Raw genomic sequence first — 17,701 nt, forward strand, 5'->3', positions numbered from 1 at the left:
GGAGCAAGCTCCCGTGGCAGGAGGCCGTCGGAGGGACGGGCAAGGCGTGCAGCGTGTGCCGCTCGGCGGGGAGCCCAGGTGGGTGGGCTGGGATCGAAACCCACGCAGGAAGAAAACCAGCCTGCCTGCAAGAGGGGCTGGGGTGCCCAGGGTGAGCGTGGAGCCAGGGCGGAGCGGGGCAGCCCTGGAGCGTGAGCAGCTTGGTGTGCCGCTACGTGCCTGGTCCTCGGTTTTCATGGAAGTCACTCGTGGGAGGTGAGTTTGCCCTTGCAAGCTCTTGAGCAGGGACGTTTTGCCAATCTGAGCGAGGACTGCATGTTGTCATGGCTCGCCGAGGGGCTGCACTGCCTGTGGCTGTGGTGGCACCCACGCGAGTAGCAGTGGGACAGCGGGATGGCGTCGCTTGGGACCTCCTGCCGTGCCAGCGGAGGAGGGAGCTTCCTTGGCGAACCCGGACCCGCCGTGATTCACGGCGCAGCATCCCGGGAGGAGGCGTCGAGGCTGAGTCAGCGGTGCCTGAGGACGGGAGCAGGGGCGGCTCCAGCCTCCTTGTTTTCTCTGGCATCTTCCTTCCTTCCTGGCACCCACCCGCCTGCACTGGGCTCGCCGTGAGACGATGGGGGGGAGTTCAGCTCAACGGGGGGCCGAGCAAACACGACAGGGCCCTTTCACTGGAGCTGAAGCTCCTTTTTGGTGACCGCAGGGAGTGGCAGGGCTGGCTGGAGCCCGCTCGGTTTTGCAGCCCTGTTCCTCGCACCGCGGAGGCAGCTCGCCCGGGTTTGGGTTTGCTGGGCGGGTGCCGTCCCCCTGCAGACGCCCCGGTGAGCTGCTTTGTTTTCAGGAGCTGCTGCTGGGTTCGTCTTTCAAAGGTGGTGAAAAGCCCAAAGCTGCTCTGGGACCCCAGGAGGAGGTGGACCCCAGGACGAGGTGGACCCCAGGACGAGGTGGACCTCAGGAGGAGCTTTCGCTGCCGGGGGTCCCGAGCCCATCGGGGCTGGGGCTGTGCCGTCTGCCGGCGGGGCCAGCTTCGGGACCCTCAGCTCGAGGGTTTTCGCCAAGCTGATGCGTGTGTTTAGCGTTGCACGTAGCTAATTCCCGTCGCAGCGTGTAGTGTTCCCGGGGGTGCTGGGCTGAGCCAAGGCGCGGGATGGCAGCAAGCGCCGTCTGCCGAAATCTTGGAGGTGTCGAGCTGCTGCGAGGAGAGCTGGTGTGCGGCAGAAAGCTGAGTTTCCTCCCTAATTACGGTGAGGGTGGAGCGGCCCTTTCCCTGCTCTCCCTCCGTTCCTGTGGGAAGCGGAGATGGGACAGTGCAGGGCCATGGGGTGGCACGGCTCCCCTCGCTGTCCCCTGTCCCCCGCGGTGACAAAGGGACACCTGGATGCAGAGATGCTCTCTGAGGATGGGAAGAGGCTCGGAGACCAGTGCTGCTGGCAGAGCTACCATCTTTTCAGCTCTTTTCAGTGGTGCCCAATGACAGGACAAGGGGCAACGGGCACAAACTGAAGCAGAGGAAGCTCCAGCTGAAGATGAGGAAGAACTTCTTCCCTCTGAGGGTGCCGGAGCCCTGGCCCAGGCTGCCCAGGGAGGCTGTGGAGTCTCCTTCTCTGGAGATATTCCAGCCCCGCCTGGACAAGGTCCTGTGCAGCCTGCTGTAGGTGACCCTGCTTCAGCAGGAGGGTTGGACTAGATGACCCACAGAGGTCCCTTCCAACCCCTACTATTCTGTGATTCTGTGATCTAAATCCCCTAACCCCAGTTAAGGGAAACGCGCGCGGCGACTCTGTGCATGAAGCCCGGTGTTGCTCGGAGGTGGTGGCCGAGTCCCCTCCGCAGCGCTGCCCTCGCGCCCTGTCCCGGGGACGCTTGTGTAACCCGGGGATCTGGTTACTGCCCGCCGCGGTGCCCGGGCTGCCGGGCTCGGCTGCTGCCCCGGCGAGAGCAAGTGGGTAGCACAAAGCTTCCCGTTTGAATCGGTGAAGAGTTTGATCTGCAAGGAGCCCTCCCCTGGGAGGGGGACAGGAGAAAACAGAGGTGGAAAAGCTGAACTGAGAGCAGCTGCGGGCGGCCGGGGGTTTCCGGCGCGTTGTCCAGCTGCTGCCATCTCCCCCCTGCACAGGGTTGGCTCTGGTTGTGCTCCAGATGACTGTGGTTGCAACATCTCCCGCTTCAGAGGCCGGTGGGAGGGGACGGTGTCCCCAGGGGGGGTACCCTCCGCTGGGCTGGGCTGGGGGCAGGTCACCCTTGCTGAACCGCAGGGAAACACGAGGTGCGTTTTCACGTCCCAGCCTCCTCGTTGCAAGCCAAGAAATATAAATCTTGCTGGAGCCGTGGGCTGCCCTGGATACCAGAGCTAAATTAGGGACCTGGGTGGTGTCACCACACCCCCCGAAATACATTCACTGAGGAGTTCCCATGACCGGAGCAATGCCTGTCACTCCAGGACATCAGCCTGGTCATTTCACCGCTGACTGCAGCCACGGAGCACGGGACGGAGCAGGAGGGAAAGTTGTTGGCTGCAGGAGCTTCAGAGAAACCGGTGAGAAACTGGTGGAAGCGCTGCCCTCGCCCTGCCTGGACCAGGACCAGATGGTGCTTCCCACCCCTGCGCCGTGCTGGGCACGTCCCCGGCTGCTCAGGGTGCAGGGAGCCGGTGCTCGGTGCCGAGGGCAGGTCGGAGGTTGTGCGGGTGCGGCGGGTGACGTGGGTTGCTTCTGTCGTGGTCTGGGCATCGCCACGTCCCCGCTGCATCCCCCTGCCGCGGTAATGGCCTTCCCCACGCAGCCTCATTGCCGCTCCCCTCCAGCTCCCCATCACGCCGCTGTCACCTGCCAAGAACTGTTCCTAAATAGACCCAAATCATTCCCTTAACGAGGTTTAATCTGCTCCTCCCGCAGCCGGGCCAGCAGCCTCGCCGTCCCCTCGCCATCCCCGCCGGCTGGTGCTGCGGCTGGCAGCGCTGGGGCAGCTCTTCGCTCGCCCGCGGGTGCCCGAGCACAAAAGCAAACGTCAGGGCCGTGCTGGTACAGGTAATGGAGGCTGCTGCCTCCCGGTTCATTGAAAACATAATTAAGCTCCTTTAAAAACCGCTCGGAATGACCTCTCAAAATTGGATGTGTATTTCCGTACATCTCCTGTGTCTCTTGTGCAGAATGATGTTGACCGTCGGCTTCCTGCTGCTCAATTTTCCCAGCACATAATTACAAATGCTGTTGTTGGGTTATTTTTTTTTTTCCATTCAGCTTCCTGGCTCCCCACGCCAGGCTGCTCGGAGCCGAGCTGCAAATAACCAAGCTTTTCTCCAGGCCCCTTCCCTGCCCGCGCGGGTGCTGGGGGGCTGGCGCGGCGCTGGCTCTCGGCGTCGGCAGGATCCGGCTTTCAGGGTGATTAAGCAATAAAGGAGGGGGGGGCTGTCTGGCCTCCTGCCCCATCTTCCTGCTGCCCCACCGCTGTCGCTGCAGATGGTGTCGAAGGGTTGTGCGAAGGGTGAGGTCTTCACTGAGCTTCCAGAAGGTTCGATGCCAGAAGCCACCCCACGCCCCGGCTGCCGGCACGGGTTTCCTCCGCCCCGGGAAGCCGGAGAGCCGAGGGGGTGGGAGAGGGGTGACCAAACCCCACAGAACGGGGTTCCAGACCCCACGTAGTCGTGGTGGGTGGCCAAGGGGTGAGTCCTCTTTGTCCCTTCCCCGGTGGCAGAGGGCAGGAAGGCGAATGGCCGCTACTCTGCCGGGGCTCGCGCGGGCGCCGTCAGCGTGCGTTTCGTTTATAAGCGGGCAGTGTGCGGCGGCTGGGGCTGCAGCAAGCGATAACCCTCGTTCCTGGGGAACCCCCCCGCGGCAGAGGGGTCCGTGCCGTGCACTGGGCACCATTTTGGGTCCTGCCAGGTCAGTGAAGCATCCCAGGGGCTGATGCTCCTCCGCTCACCGGCTGGGTGCTCTTCTTCACCGAGCAGCCCCGGGAGCTCGGCTGGGAGAGGGCAGAGGGGCGAGAAGCACATTTCTGTGTCACTTGGTAAAATGACCGAACCCGCTGTTTGCTGCCGATGCACGGGGGGGTGGAAAGCGTTTCCACGTGCCCCTGCCCGCTGCTGCACCGAGGTGCAGACCTGCTCCGGGACGTTGCGCCGAGCCCGGCCCCAAGAGCTGCTGGGACAGGAAGGAAAATAAACTACGCTCAAGATAGACGCATTCGTTGCTCTATATTTAGGAGTATAATAATTAAGGCTGGTTGTTTATCCTGACAAACATGGTAATTAATAGTCTGTGACAGATGAGCAAATCCTTCCTGCACCTGGGAACTGAGTTCTCTCTGGGAAGGGCGAGGGCCTCGCTGAAGAGCCGCTGCTGCTTGTGAGCAAAGCTGCTGTGTCGGGAACATCTGGCTGTTTGCTTCGTCCCCTCCCCAGGCACCCGTGGCTGGGTGCTGGTGGCCTCCGAGGCCGTGGTGAGGGTGCTTTGGAGCCTGGCCCGCATGTACAGGCACAGAGCGGGAGGGTCCTGCTCGGGAGGCTGATGTACGGGAGGTGATGGGTGGGCAGTGGTGCCGGGGGGCTGCGAAGGGGAGAGCGAGGGTGCTCGGCGGCACCCAGGGGTGCACTGGTGTAGGTACCAGCGTGCGGAAGCTTGTTGATAAATGCAGTAGGACGTCTTGTTGGCTGGTGGCACAAGCTGGTTGGGCACCGGGTGGGCATCTCAGAGGGGCAAGGAGGTAGCAGGCAGCTGGGATAAGCATTTACCAGCCTTGGAAGGGAGGGCAAGAAGTTTACGAGCGTGAGCGGCTTCGTGCTCTTCCCGCTAGATGGGGATGGAGGCATTGCACAAAGCGCGCCGGAGCTCGCCTCGATGCCGAGAGCACCCGCGCTTGGCCTTTGCCCCTGCATCCTCTCCGGGTGGGTGCTGTGCTGGCTGGGTGTCGTGGCCTGGCTCTCCCAGGGGGCTCGGGGCTGACGGGGTCTCGCTTCTCTCGCAGATGCTGCAGGACTGCCCGAAGGCCCGCAGGGAAGTGGAGCTGCACTGGAGGGCATCGCAGTGCGCCCACATCGTCCGCATCATGGACGTCTACGAGAACCTCTACCAGGGGAGGAAGTGTCTGCTCATCGTCATGGAGTGGTGAGTCCCCGGCGGCACCGCTGCGGGTGGGCTCTCCCCGCCGGAGCAGCCGCAGCCCTGCGGGGCGGTGGGGTGACGCCGAAAGCGGAGTGAGCCCCTTCCTGCGCCGCTGTCGGGGTGCTGGGGTCCCCAGGGAGATGCTGCGCTGGGGGATGCAGCCCGCGAGCCGTAGGGATGCTCGCCCTGGAAGAGGTGCTGCACGGCTGGCACTGGAGGGACGGCGGGAGCCGCGCTGGCTCTGAGTCATTCTGAGAACTCGCTCGGCTGTCAGGAGGCTTCAGGCCTGTGGTTCTCGCTGCAGATGGGTCATAACCAAACTCGCTTTGGCCATGGGAAGTCGGGGTAGTCGGCGGGTTCCTGGCACCCCAGCAGCCTGCGGCGGGGTCTGCTGGGCAGCCGAGCCGAGCCGACGCAGCTACCAACGCCGCTGCGCCTCTCGCAGCAGCCGTTGAGCGATTCTGATTCGGGTAGATGTTTGATATAACCTGGGGAGGAGGAGGAATGAAGGGGAAAGTATTGAAACCACATCCCAACCGCAGCTGTGATTTGATGCAGCTTCCTTGCCAAAACCTCTCCTCTGGCAAGCCGGTCGGTTGCCTGGGGGGGCAGCGGGTGCGAGGAGCGCAGCGAGCAGCGCCGGGGCGGGCGGCATGGCAGCCGCCCGAGCAGCTCTGGCGTGGGAAGAGGCTTCTGAGAACCGCGCCGGGACGCTGGGCACCCGGGGACGGGAAAGTTTTCTGCAGTGCATCTGGTTGTGTGGGAAGAAAGCAGTAGCTGAGTGGTAGGAAACGCGTCCCCAGGGCGACAGCAGCTCCCTGCAGCGTGGCTCTGCGGTGGCTCCCCGCTGTCCGAGGGATGCTCTGGGTGCGACGCCCGTCACCAGGCACCGTTCGACTTCCAGCGTGAGCCCACTGTGTCTGCTCGGCCCCGGCGGCTGCTGTCTGTGTTGCAGACGTCCAGCGAACGTCACGGGTGCCGGCTGGAGATGCCGTCTGCGCTGGGAAAGCCAGGAGCCATTTCTGCTCGCGTTGGATAAGGCGGGGAGAGGAAGCGCTGTTATCCCTGTTCTCGTGGAGAGTTGTCCCCCATCTCACTCCTGATCTCTCTGGGAGCCAGGCTTTTCCTTAGGCTGCCTCAGGAGCTTTTGGCTGGGAGGAACCATGCCGAGATTTCCACTGTTCCTCTCCAACCCCTCACGCGAGAGCTTGCTCTGCTGCAGCGGGGTTCAGTCTGTGCCCCCCCCGTCCCATCAGCGAGCCCATGTCACTGCTGCTGACACCTCGCCCGTGCCGTGGGCTTTGCTCAGCACCTCTGCACGGGCTCAGCACACCGGCGAGGTGGTTGCCTGGGGAGCTAAATGAGGCCAGGCGTGCCGGGAGTGCGCTCGCCACGTTCGAGCCACGCTCACTGTCTTTACTGTAAATGTGTTTCTGTGGGCTGGTGGGGAGACCACGTCCGCTCGCACCCGCCATCTCCGCTGCCCGCGCGAAGCCTCGGCCCTGCTCGTTTTGGGAAGGGGGAGGCTCTCAGACGCCCCGTGCCCCAGAAGCACCGACTCGAGGAGTGGGATGGGGAAGGGCTTCGTTTCTTGCTGAGCGTCAGAGGTTTCGGTACCGCCTGCCCTGGGGCGCGAGACGGGCACCGCAGCGTCTGACGCCGCCCGCTTCTCTTCCAGCTTGGACGGCGGGGAGCTCTTCAGCCGAATTCAGGACCGGGGAGACCAGGCCTTCACAGAACGGGGTATGGAGCCTGTGGGGACCTGGGGTTTCATCTTTGGGCTGTTTCTTGCTGTTCGTAGGAGTTATCCCTGGTCCAGTTCATTCCATCAACCACTCCTGCGAATCCCCAGCAGGGTTTTGCTCTTGGGGAATGAGAAACGTGGGTGCAAGTGGCCCTGCTTTTCACACTCACTTGAGAGCAAGGTTAGGGGGTGTTTTCTCAGCTGCTCCCCAGGCTTTGTCCATCCCACTCCAGCACAGGCAGGAGCTTCAGTGACCTTCAGCAGCACCCACCCCCCTCCAAAACACAGAGACCAGGTCGTGTGGTTCTCACAGAGCTCATCAGTCTCATCCCCTCTGCTCCCGTGGCTGGGAAAAGCATCCACACAACCCAAACCCCGAGCCCGTTGCCCCCTCGTCCCGCGGGGGACAGCTTTCCCAGCTGGTTTTCCTGCAGATATGGGGTCTGTAAGCAGTGCCAGGGGCTGGGTCAGCCCCCCCCACCCCAGAGCAAGCCCCTCCTTGGGGCCTGTGTGCTTGGGTGTTGGGGTCAGTGGCTGGAGCCTGCTCTCTCCCTCCTCCTCGGAGTTTCTCTCCCATTTGCCTCTCTCCCAAGCTGGGGGTGGCTTCTGGGCAGGGGGGGCTCCTGCTAGGAAAGGGGGACTTCAGGTGGAGGAAACCCCTTGCTGGGCTCGTTGACTCCTGGTCTGTGGAGTAACCCAGGGAGCAGTCCTCCTTGTAACTTGCTTATAAAGGCTTCTGATGGGTTTTATTTTTTTTTTTTTTTGCTGCTTCAGAGGCTTCAGAGATAATGAAGAGCATTGGGGAAGCCATCCAATACCTACACTCGATCAACATCGCGCACCGGGACGTGAAGGTACCGTGCCGAGCCCCGCCTGGCCCATGGCAGTGCCGAGGCTGCTCCAGCCCTGCTGCTCACTCCTCCTGCCCTGTGTCTTCACAGCCAGAAAACCTCCTGTACACCTCCAAAAGGCCCAACGCCGTGCTGAAACTCACGGACTTTGGCTTTGCTAAAGAAACCACCACGCACAACTCCTTGGCCACTCCGTGCTACACGCCGTACTACGTGGGTAAGCGGCTGGGGGGGGGGTCTGAGCTGGCGGGTTTGCGGGGCTGCAGGGCAGAGCTGGTGAGGTTCGGAGGGTGCTGTGCACAGCCCGTCACCTCTGCACCCAGCATCAGTCACGGCGCGGTGCTGGGGGGGGCAGCTCCTGCCTGGGGTGCGCGGGGCGGGGGGCTGCTTTGGGTGCAGGTGGGTGCTGTGTTCGCTGCTGCGTTGCAGGACGGGCTGCTCCGAGCGCGGTGCAGGCAGCGTGCTGCGCACCCGTGCCGCGGCATCCCTCGCGTCGTGCCCGCGCTGCTCTGAGCGGGGCTGCGAGGCCGCACCGAGCTCCCGGCAGCAACGTGGGACGCTCGGATCCCTCTCGCCTGGCGCTGCCGCGTTGGCTCAGGACTTTGTTTCTCTCTTTACCAGCCCCGGAGGTGCTGGGCCCAGAGAAGTACGACAAGTCCTGCGACATGTGGTCCCTTGGCGTCATCATGTACATTCTGTGAGTCCGACGGGTCCCTCTCCATCCTGCCGGGGTTGGAAGCGGGGATGCAGCTTTCGAGCCTGTTCTGCGGGCTGGTGGGGCTCAGCCTTTCCCAGCTGCACCGCTCCTGCTCCTGGCACTGCCCCGTGCCCCGCGGGCGCTGCTGGGGAGGCTTTCGGGGCGACGTGTTGACTCCCCGCTCCCTCTCCCGGCGCAGGCTGTGCGGGTACCCCCCCTTCTACTCCAACCACGGCCTGGCCATCTCGCCCGGCATGAAGAAGCGAATCCGAATGGGCCAGTACGAGTTTCCCAATCCGGAATGGTCCGAAGTATCGGAGGAAGGTAAAAGCAGTCCCTGCCATGGCTTGTCCCCAGGCTGAGGTGTCTCTCTGGGGTCTGCCCTGAATCTGGCAGCGCTGCCGAGGCTGGGGGGGGGGCACTCCCTGGGTCACCTCGCAGTGATGCGGCGGCTGCGTCTCTGCGCGAGAGGCTTTTGCCGAAGGGTTTGGCCAGGATGAGGTCTGTGGTGTGGAGGGGATGGGAGGTGTGTGCAGGTGTTTGGGGGCTGCTGGCTCGGGTTGGAGTGCGGGGAGAGCCCCCCCGGGACCTGCTAACGCCTGGCCCTGCACAAACCCTTGCAGTGAAGCAGCTGATCCGCAACCTGCTGAAGACGGACCCGACCCAGCGCATGACGATAACGGAGTTCATGAACCACCCCTGGATCATGGTGAGGCAGCAGGGTGGGGTGGGGGTGAGGACGGGGCAGGGGTGGGACGGGGTGCCCTCAGCTCACGCTCCCCCGCTCTCTCGGCAGCAATCCATGCAGGTGCCGCAGACCCCGCTGCACACCAGCCGGGTGCTGAAAGAGGAGAAGGATCTGTGGGAGGACGTGAAGGTAAAACCTCTCTCTGCTGCCGTCTGAAATGCTCGGTGCCCCGGGGGCCGGCTGCAGGCTGTCCGATTCCGCCTGCTCGTTGTGATTTGGGGTCATTCGGGCTCGGGGCGAGCGTGCTGGCTCCTGGGGAGATCTGTGCTTGGGAGGGGACTGGAGAAATGGGCAGTGGGACCCTGCTGCTGTTATAAGATGGGGGCTTGGAGGGGGGCGGCTGCCCGGGGGGGTCCCGGGGGGTCTGTGGGCCGTGCCTGCGCAGGGCTGTGCTGACGGCGCTGCCTGTGCCGCCCGCCCGCAGGAGGAGATGACGAGCGCGCTGGCCACCATGCGAGTGGACTACGAACAGATCAAGATCAAGAAAATCGAAGATTCCTCGAACCCTTTGCTGATGAAGAGGCGGAAGAAAGCAAACCCCACCGAGCCCGCGGCGCTCCCCCACTGAGGGTGCCCAGCGCCCACCGGCCCTTGAGAAAGCAATAACTATATATATATATTTTTTAAAAGAGAAAAGACAAAAAGAGACAGACTGTTATATCAAGCGCATGGAATTCAGACATTTATACCAGACTAGTTATTTTTAGCTACTCACCTGTGTTTCTGACCTTTCCGGAGCAGGCGGTGAGATCCCCCCCGTCAGATCTACGCGCTGCGGCCGGGGGTTTTGTCCTGTAGGTGAACACCGCCGATAATTGGATATTTTTTCCTTTTGTGAAACAGTTTTTGATTTTTTGGTTTTTTTTTCCTTCCTTCCTTCCAAAGACATGGAAATTCCTGTGGTGACCTTTTTAGGGTATATAACATATAAATATTTTTTAAAAACTACTGTAGAGCTGAAACCCAGACAGCGTGTTCCCTGCGTGGCTGCTGGCTAGAGGTGGGCGTTGGGCTTGGGAGCGGGTCGAGGGGGACGGGCGGGGAGAGCCGCCTTCTCCGTCCTGCTGTGCGTGGCAGGGCCGGCGTGGGGGGCCCCCGTGGCCGCCGGGCTTCTTTGCCAGCCTGGAAAACTGCTGCTTTTAAAGCCAAAAAACATCCCCCAGCCCCTCCCTGCCCTGGAAGCCTTGACTCTACCCGGCGGCGCGCAGGGCTCCGTCTGCGTCGCTGTCTGTCTGCGCGTGGGGTGCGTGTCGTGCCCGGGGGCGCGGAGCTGCCCGTGGCTCCCCCCGCCGTGCCCGCCGCAGCCCGTACCTGTGCCTGGAATCCAGTTCTGACCTCAGGGGTGGGCAGGGGGGGGGGCGAGCAGGAGGCCGGTACCCCCCGCATCCCCCCAACTCTGCAGGGACGCGGGGGCGAGATGCTTCCCCGCAGCCCCCGGCTCCGGGGGAGATGCTGTCCTGGGGGGGGTCCCCAGGGAAGAGGGGGTGAAGAAGATGCAGGGCCGTAGCTTGAGCCAGGACGGCAGCGCTGTCCCCTCCTGGGCTGGGGTTGGGGGTCGTGTTGCCCCACCGTCGTGGCTTCTGGGGGGGGGGGGGGGGCTGGGAGCGAGCCTCCGCTCCCGCGAGCAGGAGGGCTGCTCTGAAGTCTTTAGTCCATGAACTATTATTATTATTATTATTTGTCACAATGTTTCACTGTGTTTAATGTGGGGAAAAAAATTTTTTAAGGCAATGTTTAGTTTTTAGGTGATCTTTTAGACACTGTATGGAATTTTAATTTCTTTTAAGAACCAGTTTTTATCCCCCCCCTCTTTTGGCTTTTTTTTTTTTTTTTAATTTTTGTCTGTTGGCTTATACTAATCTTCCCGGTCTGCTCTTCAGTCCTTTGGATTAAAGACACTTAACGCGTCACCCAGTCTCTTCTCCTTGCTTACGTGGCTGCGAAGAAACACCCCGGTGCTGCAAGCTGGGCAACCTCTCTCCTCAGGTCTTGAAATTGTTTGGCTTTTTTTTTCATTTTGTACTGAACAGACTGAGTTCCCGGGGGTTGTTCTCTGGGGACGCAGCGTTTCCGTCCTTGCAGAGCCCCTTTGCTTGGGGACCGTCGCTCGACGTCTCGTGGCCGGGTCTGTGCTGGCCGCTGCAGATGGGGTTTCCTCCCCGCGCGTGGGGCTGTGGGACGTGGCCGTGGGTGCCGGCAGGGCGACCTGCGGAGCTGGCGCTGGGACACGCGTGGCCGTGGGGACCTTGCCGTCACCGCACGGTGGGTGCTGCGCTGGGGGCTGACGGCTGCGGGGGGCTGCTGCTGCTCGTCCCTGGGCTGGGCTGCGGCGTCTGCGGGAGAGGAGGAAGTGGTGAGGTCCCCAGGTGCCTTCCTCGCCCTTGTCACCCTCCTCTTCCTCCTGTTGGTGAAGCGCCGGGGTGGGCAGGTACAGCAGCGGGGGCTGCAGGGGGGCTTGGATGAGCCCTGTTGTGTTTCTTGACTCCAAACCATCACTTGTCTGCTTCCCGTCTGTGGGGCTTTTCCCTGGGGGACTCGGGGCCGGGCGCTGAGCCCTGGGCTGGGGACCCCCAAGTATCCCCCCCAAGCATCCCCCCCCAGCCACTTTGCAGCCCCTGAGCCGAGTGCTGGAGCTGGGAGTACGGGACCGCTGCCCACGAGCTTTGCCAAACCACAGAGCCGGAAGGCTCCGCGCGCGCGATACGAAGGGCTTTATCTGATTATTCGCTTCATGATTTCACACTTGGAGCTGGGTGAGATTTTGCTCCGACCGATGGAGCTGCGTTTTCCGACAGCGCTGGCTGAATGAGCCTCGCGCTGCTGCTGCCGGGGCTGCCAAAACCTCTCAGCCGACCCGGCTGCCAAATTTTGCTTTGCCGCGGCGCTGGGGAACCCTGGAACTACGCGAGATCCCGGAGGCGAAGCGGCTGTCCCGGCACGTCCTGGGACGGGGCAGTGAGTGCTGGGGCTGGGGGCATGGGGAGGGCAGCGGGGGGGTCTCCCAGCCTTTCCTCTGCTGCTGGAAAGGGTCCTGGTGCCCCGGGTGCCTCTGGGCCTCTTGGGGATGCAGAAGTGAGGGGTGGGACGTGCACCCCGCAGTGCAGAGCGGCTGCGGTGGAGGTGTCGGGGCAGCTGTGGTGAGCTGGAGGGGCTGCCCTGATGCCCACCCCGGTTCTGGGGGTCTCCTCTGCTCAGGCTGCTTCAGCCCCGGCTCTTGCCTAACGCTCCTCTCGCTGGGTTGAACGGGGTGGTGGGATGAAACGGGCTTTCCTCTCCCCACCTGCAGGAGCACCCAGAGGTATTTCCAACCTACATTTGGGCGGAATTCAGGCTGAGTCTGGTCCAAAGCTCACTCCCGTGGCAAAGCGTTCGGAGAGCTGCATCGGACCCCAGGGCTGTGTCCGGCAGCTCGTGTGGGACCCCCGCAGCCAACGGCAGAGTGGGGCCGATCCCAGCGGCTTCCCCAGCAGCTCCCCGCTTCTGACCAGCTCGTCAAAGCCGTCCCTCGGAGCGTTTGTTGGCCTGGGAGGGTCCTGTGCCGGCCCAGGTAAGATCTGCCGGGCTGCCCGGGGAGCCACGGCTCCGCGCAGCCCCTGCCCATGTCACGGGGCAGCTGCTCCAGGCAGACCTTTTCGGTGGGTCCTGTGCATTTTCCTTCGTGCCTTTCCTTTAAGGGCCTCTCCACTGAAGTCAGCCTTGTGACCTCTCGCTTCTGCTGCAAAACATTTCCCTTCGGAAGGGCAGATTTGGGGCATGGGGACAGGAACCGCTGTGCGGGTGGTGGGGAGGGGACAGCATCAATCCCCGGAGGGACCTGGGGCTCCAGCCTCGTCCCGCAGCGGCGGGGCGGGAGCAGCGCGTGTCTCCACTCCCTTCTCGCAAGTCTTTTGCCCTGGGAGCTCCAAGTTTCTCCACGTGCCTCAACTCCTGGTGACCTTGAAAGGCCGGGGTTGGCCAGGGGCTCGCTGGTTCTTGCCAAGCGTGGCAGCTTCCAGCCGCGGCCGCGCAGTAAAACCGTCGGCGCACGTTGTGGTTGGAGCTGCGCTGGCTGAAAAACCTTTTGTCTTTTCAAGAAGTTGGCAAAACGCTACCCCCCTTGCAGCGGGGTGTGCACGAAGCGTGACGCGAGAGGCGGAAAGTGGAACAGGGAGCTGCCAGGGTCCCGAGCCGAGCTGCCTCCGCCTGAAGCAAACTCCGCTCCTCTGCACCCGCAGATGGGTTAACGAGCAGTCTGAGCACGCGGGTCTCTGGCGAACGGTCCCATGTTCTGTCGGGAGGAGACACTCGAGTTGTCTTGGCAAAGCCTGGCCGGCTGCGTCTCCTTACGGTGCTTCAACGCGTTTGCAAACCCCGATGTCGTGCTGCCCTCGCGCAGCTTTAGAAGAGCAAAGGTTGGTGCGAGTTTGCCCGCGTAACCGGTGGGACACGGGGTGCACCGGTGGCCCCAACCCTGTGGGACCCCTCCCTGGTGCTCTGTCCCCAAGGTTTTGATGCTGCGACCGCCGCGGTGGCCCCGTCGCCTGCGGGCAGGGCAGAGAGCTCCGCGGTGGGGGTTCTGGCAGAGCAGCCTGGTCCCGCGCCGTGTCCGGCTCTGCGGCTGGTGGCCCCCGGGCCCGCGTCCCTCTGGGTGCTCCCTCGCTGTCCGGCGGGCGGGGAAGGCGTCGGGTTGGAGTCGTGTGTCGTGTTTTTCTACACGGAAACGATGCTGAGCAGTAGCTACAGGCTGGGGGCTGTAAACCAGGCTGGGTGTTGTCTCCCATCGCCGCCGCGGGTGGAACGGAGGTGGGGTAGGCTGGAGCTGCGGGGTCTGCGCACGGTGCTGAGCGGCTGGCACAGCACCCCGGAACCAAAGCCCCGTCTCTGCCTTACGTGCGAGGCTGTGCCTCGTGGCTGGAGGGTCTGTGGCGGCGCGTTGCTGCTGTCGCTTCAGAAGGTGTTTGAACGCGGGGCTGTGAGCAGTGGTGGCACCGAAGATGTGGCACGTGAGCAGGGGAGGCTCGGGAGCGTTCGTGCCGTTGCTGGCGGGTTCGTGGGCTGCTCCGAGCAGGATGCTGCTGGGCGGCCGCTGGAGACGGACGAGGCGAGGAGCTTCGGCGACCTCCTCCGAGCCCACTCGCGAAAACCAGGCAGGGAGGAGTCGGGTCTTCAGCTGCCAAGTTCCAAAACAGTGAGCTCATACCCAAAACCCTAACAGTAAATCACGCCTGTTTGCACGATGCTCTCGCGAAGCGGAAGCGTGGACTGTGCGGATACGCGCGGCGCGGAGAGGTGTGAAGCACGGGCAGGTTTTTCCAGGGGCTCAGCCCGCAGCCGCCGTTAGCTCTGATGGGTTTGCGCAGATTCAACGTTTTGGAAAGAAAAGGTTTTGTCAACAAACGTGATCCTGCTAACAAAAGCCCGACCTCAGCTTGGGGAGGCGGGGGGCTGAGGTTCGGGTTTCCTTTCTTACCGAGAGCCTGTTCTGGAAATCACGGTGCTTACTGACACAAATCTCAACTCCGGTGGGAAGATCTGTGGCTTGGAGCGTTTTCTGTCTGTGTGCGGGGATGGCAGAGCAGAGCGGGCACCGATGGCCGCCCAGCTGCCCGGGGCGGGGGGCACAGGGCAGCACAGCCCCCCAATTTTGGCAGGGGCATTGAAGCCGGCAGCGGAGAGCGGGGCTCCCGGGGTGGCCCTGCCACAGCTCCCCGGGCTCTCCCGCAAGTCCTTGCTCCCAGCTTTGGGAGAGGACGCGGTGGGCATGGTGTCACCCCCCTCCACCCCCCGCCTCCCCCTCCCGCCCCAGCAGAAATCGCTCTTTGGAGGGGCCGCGCGCTCGCCACAGCACGCCAGACTCTGTCTTTCTGTCACCGCTTTCGGAGCGTCTGCCTGGGTGGATAAAAACAGAGGTCTGTTTTCTGTGAAGCTGGTGATGCTAAAAGGAATCGCTGGGGCAGCGTGGGCGGCGGGTGAGAACAGAGACTTACTCATGCAGGGTGATGTTTTGTTGCTTTGGGTTCGAAAGCAAAGTTTTGAGATAGATTTGTTCACAAAGCGCTGTAAATAAATCGGCTGGAGCAGAGAGAGCAACGGGGAGCGGGGGGAGCGCTCGCTGCCGCGTGCTCCCCGGCGTCAGGTGAGGATGAAGAAAGCAGGAGGAAGGAATCCGGCTTTCTCCGGGGGAGATGAGACCGATGCTGTGCATCGTGCTGGGGGGAAGAACGCTCCGAGGGGAGCCAGGCTGTAAAATCTTGGAATAAGGCGCTGATCTGGGACGCGTGAGAGACGGCAGCCGCAGCTCTGCCAGCCGCGGTGGGAGCGGAGTACGGAACCGTGGGGCAGGGGCAGCCCGGGGATGCTCGGGGCAGGGCTGGGACCAGCGAAGCGGGTTTGGATTTCTGAGCACCCCGTGCACCCCTACACGAGCAGCGTGCCCCCCAGACCCATGACACGGGTACCCTGGGCTCTGCAGCGCTCTGCTGCGGGGTCAGGTCCTCATGCAGGAGATGGCTGAGCCTTCTGCTGGGGGTGGATCCGGTGTTACCTTGGGAGCCAGGTAAGTTCTGCCACCGTTGACGTTTCACAGCGATATTTCCAGCTCCCTGGGCGCTGTTTTGCAGGGGGGGGTTGCAGCCCCCGGCTCCGAGGCTCCCGCGCTGTGAGCAGCGGTGGCTGCCGGGCTGGCAGAGGGTGCATCCGCACCGGGGAGAAGCAGGTGAGCTGCTCTGCTCCCCCCGGGGTCTGTCGCGTCGGAGCTTCCTCCCCTGGGGAGCCTGCGGTTTCCCCCTGCGGCCCTGGGGCAGGAGGATGCTGCAGCCCCATCTTTGCTGCTGCTTGGGGCGGCTGCCGGGAGGCCCAGGGCACCGGCTGCTGTGAATCACAGAATGGTTTGAGTGGGAAGGGACCTTTAAAGGCCATCCAGTCCATCCCCCTGCAGCGAACAGGGCCACCTTCAACCCAATCAGGTTGCTCAGAGCTCCATCCAACCTGGCCTTGAATGCTTCTAGGGATGGGGCATCTCCCGCCTCTTTGGGCAACCTGTGCCAGGGCTTCACCACCCTCCCTGTAAAAATCCGAGCACCTGTGTGCTGGGGAGAGGCTGGAGCTTTGAATAAGGCTTTTTTCTTTTCCTGCTTTTTGCAGTGGAGATGCTCTGAAGCTGCAAGTTATTTGGAAAGAGGAGGAAGTTCTTCGGAGCTGAATTTGTGAAGGTCCTAATTTCCTCCTCCGTAGCTCTGACTGGTAAATAACAACACTGCAGTCTCCGTAAACCTGTACTTGGTGTCACTTGGTTTATCCTGACCTTTGCTTGACTTAGAAGAAACAGAGTGCTGATTTCAACTAGAAGCCGAAGATGAGCCACCGAGATAAAGGACAATGAGATAAGCAAGTGACAGCCTCTCTTGCTAACTCTTTTTGAAATTACCTCAAGCCTAACTGGAAACCGGGAGTGGTGGTGCAGACAGCGAAATCCCACACCCACCGTCTGGAGCCTGCTGACGACTGTCGAGGCTTTCGGTGACAATGACGAGCAGGGGCTGCTGGTGTGCCAGTGCCTTGGCCGTGCAGGCACGCGTGCTTCGCCCCAGCCCAGTGCGGGTGACCAGCCGGCCCGGCTTCCACCGAAGTGTGCCTCAGTGTCCCTTCTTTCAGCAGCAGCAGGTTCCTTGGCCATCGCTCTTCCTCCTTCCAAGAACCAGGACCCCCAGCTGGACACCCTCGCCAGTGTCTGCTCGTAGAGTCCTCCTCCAGAGCCTGCTGTCTGGTCACCCTGGGTTTGTCTTCAGCTTTGGAGGAACGTCACAGGGAGACTGCGCAGGGCGTCCCTGGGCTTTGAAGGCTGTGTTTTGTAGCTCTAGACACAGAAGATGCCTGGACCCAAGCAAGATGACAAAAGCAGCATGCAGCTTCCTTCCCTGGCGTTTTCCACTGTCCAGGACTTGCCTCTGAACTTTGTTTAAGGTCTTCTGGGAGCATTCAGGACCATCGTCCTCTTACACATTCGGGTTATGACTGGACTCCTCGATGCCCCTTGCATTGTTATGCCCCGTGCTGCTGTGGGACCTCTGGCTTTGCCCTCACTCCCCTGATGCTGCTGCTGCTCTGGCTTCGTTTTGGCCACGTCCTAGGGAGCCTCCTGCCACGGCTTGGAGAGCCTTTGGGCAGGTTCCTCTCCACACCTCGCATCCTGAGCACGCCGAGACAGAGCTGGTTGGGGAGGGCCAACCTTCGCCTCCGGGCAGCCCCGTGCCCACACAGCCCCCCGTTCCCCTGCACCGCGAGGCTGGGTGCTCCGCACACAGCGCAGCCCTCCCGCCCGCCCAGGGTACTGTCACAACTGCACACGAAAGCTCTTGCGTGTCCAACTGCATCCCATGCTGCTGCAGACGCCGAAGGGATGTGGTTTGTGCCAATGGTTGTGTCTTGTTTTGGAGATGAAGCCGCAGAATTCAGCACAAATGTAGATTTAGTGTAACCTTTTAGCATCCTCGTCCACCATGTAATCCACGTACGTGTGTGCTGTGACGTGGCCGCCCGACACTTCACACAAAATCAAGGGGCTGTAGGTGTGACCTGCTG

At 62.4% G+C, this 17,701-nt stretch overlaps 1 protein-coding gene across 1 annotated transcript in view; it reads left to right on the top strand.

Moving 5' to 3' along the window:
- MAPKAPK2 (MAPK activated protein kinase 2) overlaps positions 1-11,052 on the top strand; it is a 29,203-nt gene extending 18,151 nt beyond the window's left edge. The window contains exons 2-10 of the mRNA XM_075443119.1: positions 4,966-5,105; positions 6,781-6,845; positions 7,621-7,700; positions 7,788-7,914; positions 8,319-8,394; positions 8,594-8,718; positions 9,018-9,103; positions 9,191-9,271; positions 9,567-11,052. Of these exons, the coding sequence (XP_075299234.1) occupies positions 4,966-5,105; positions 6,781-6,845; positions 7,621-7,700; positions 7,788-7,914; positions 8,319-8,394; positions 8,594-8,718; positions 9,018-9,103; positions 9,191-9,271; positions 9,567-9,710 (924 nt within the window). The 3' untranslated portion in view covers positions 9,711-11,052. The remainder of the gene's footprint in view (positions 1-4,965; positions 5,106-6,780; positions 6,846-7,620; positions 7,701-7,787; positions 7,915-8,318; positions 8,395-8,593; positions 8,719-9,017; positions 9,104-9,190; positions 9,272-9,566) is intronic.
- The last annotated feature ends 6,649 nt before the right edge of the window (positions 11,053-17,701 follow it).

Source organism: Opisthocomus hoazin, chromosome 25 (genome assembly GCF_030867145.1).
Source record: "Opisthocomus hoazin isolate bOpiHoa1 chromosome 25, bOpiHoa1.hap1, whole genome shotgun sequence".
Taxonomy (NCBI): domain Eukaryota; kingdom Metazoa; phylum Chordata; class Aves; order Opisthocomiformes; family Opisthocomidae; genus Opisthocomus; species Opisthocomus hoazin.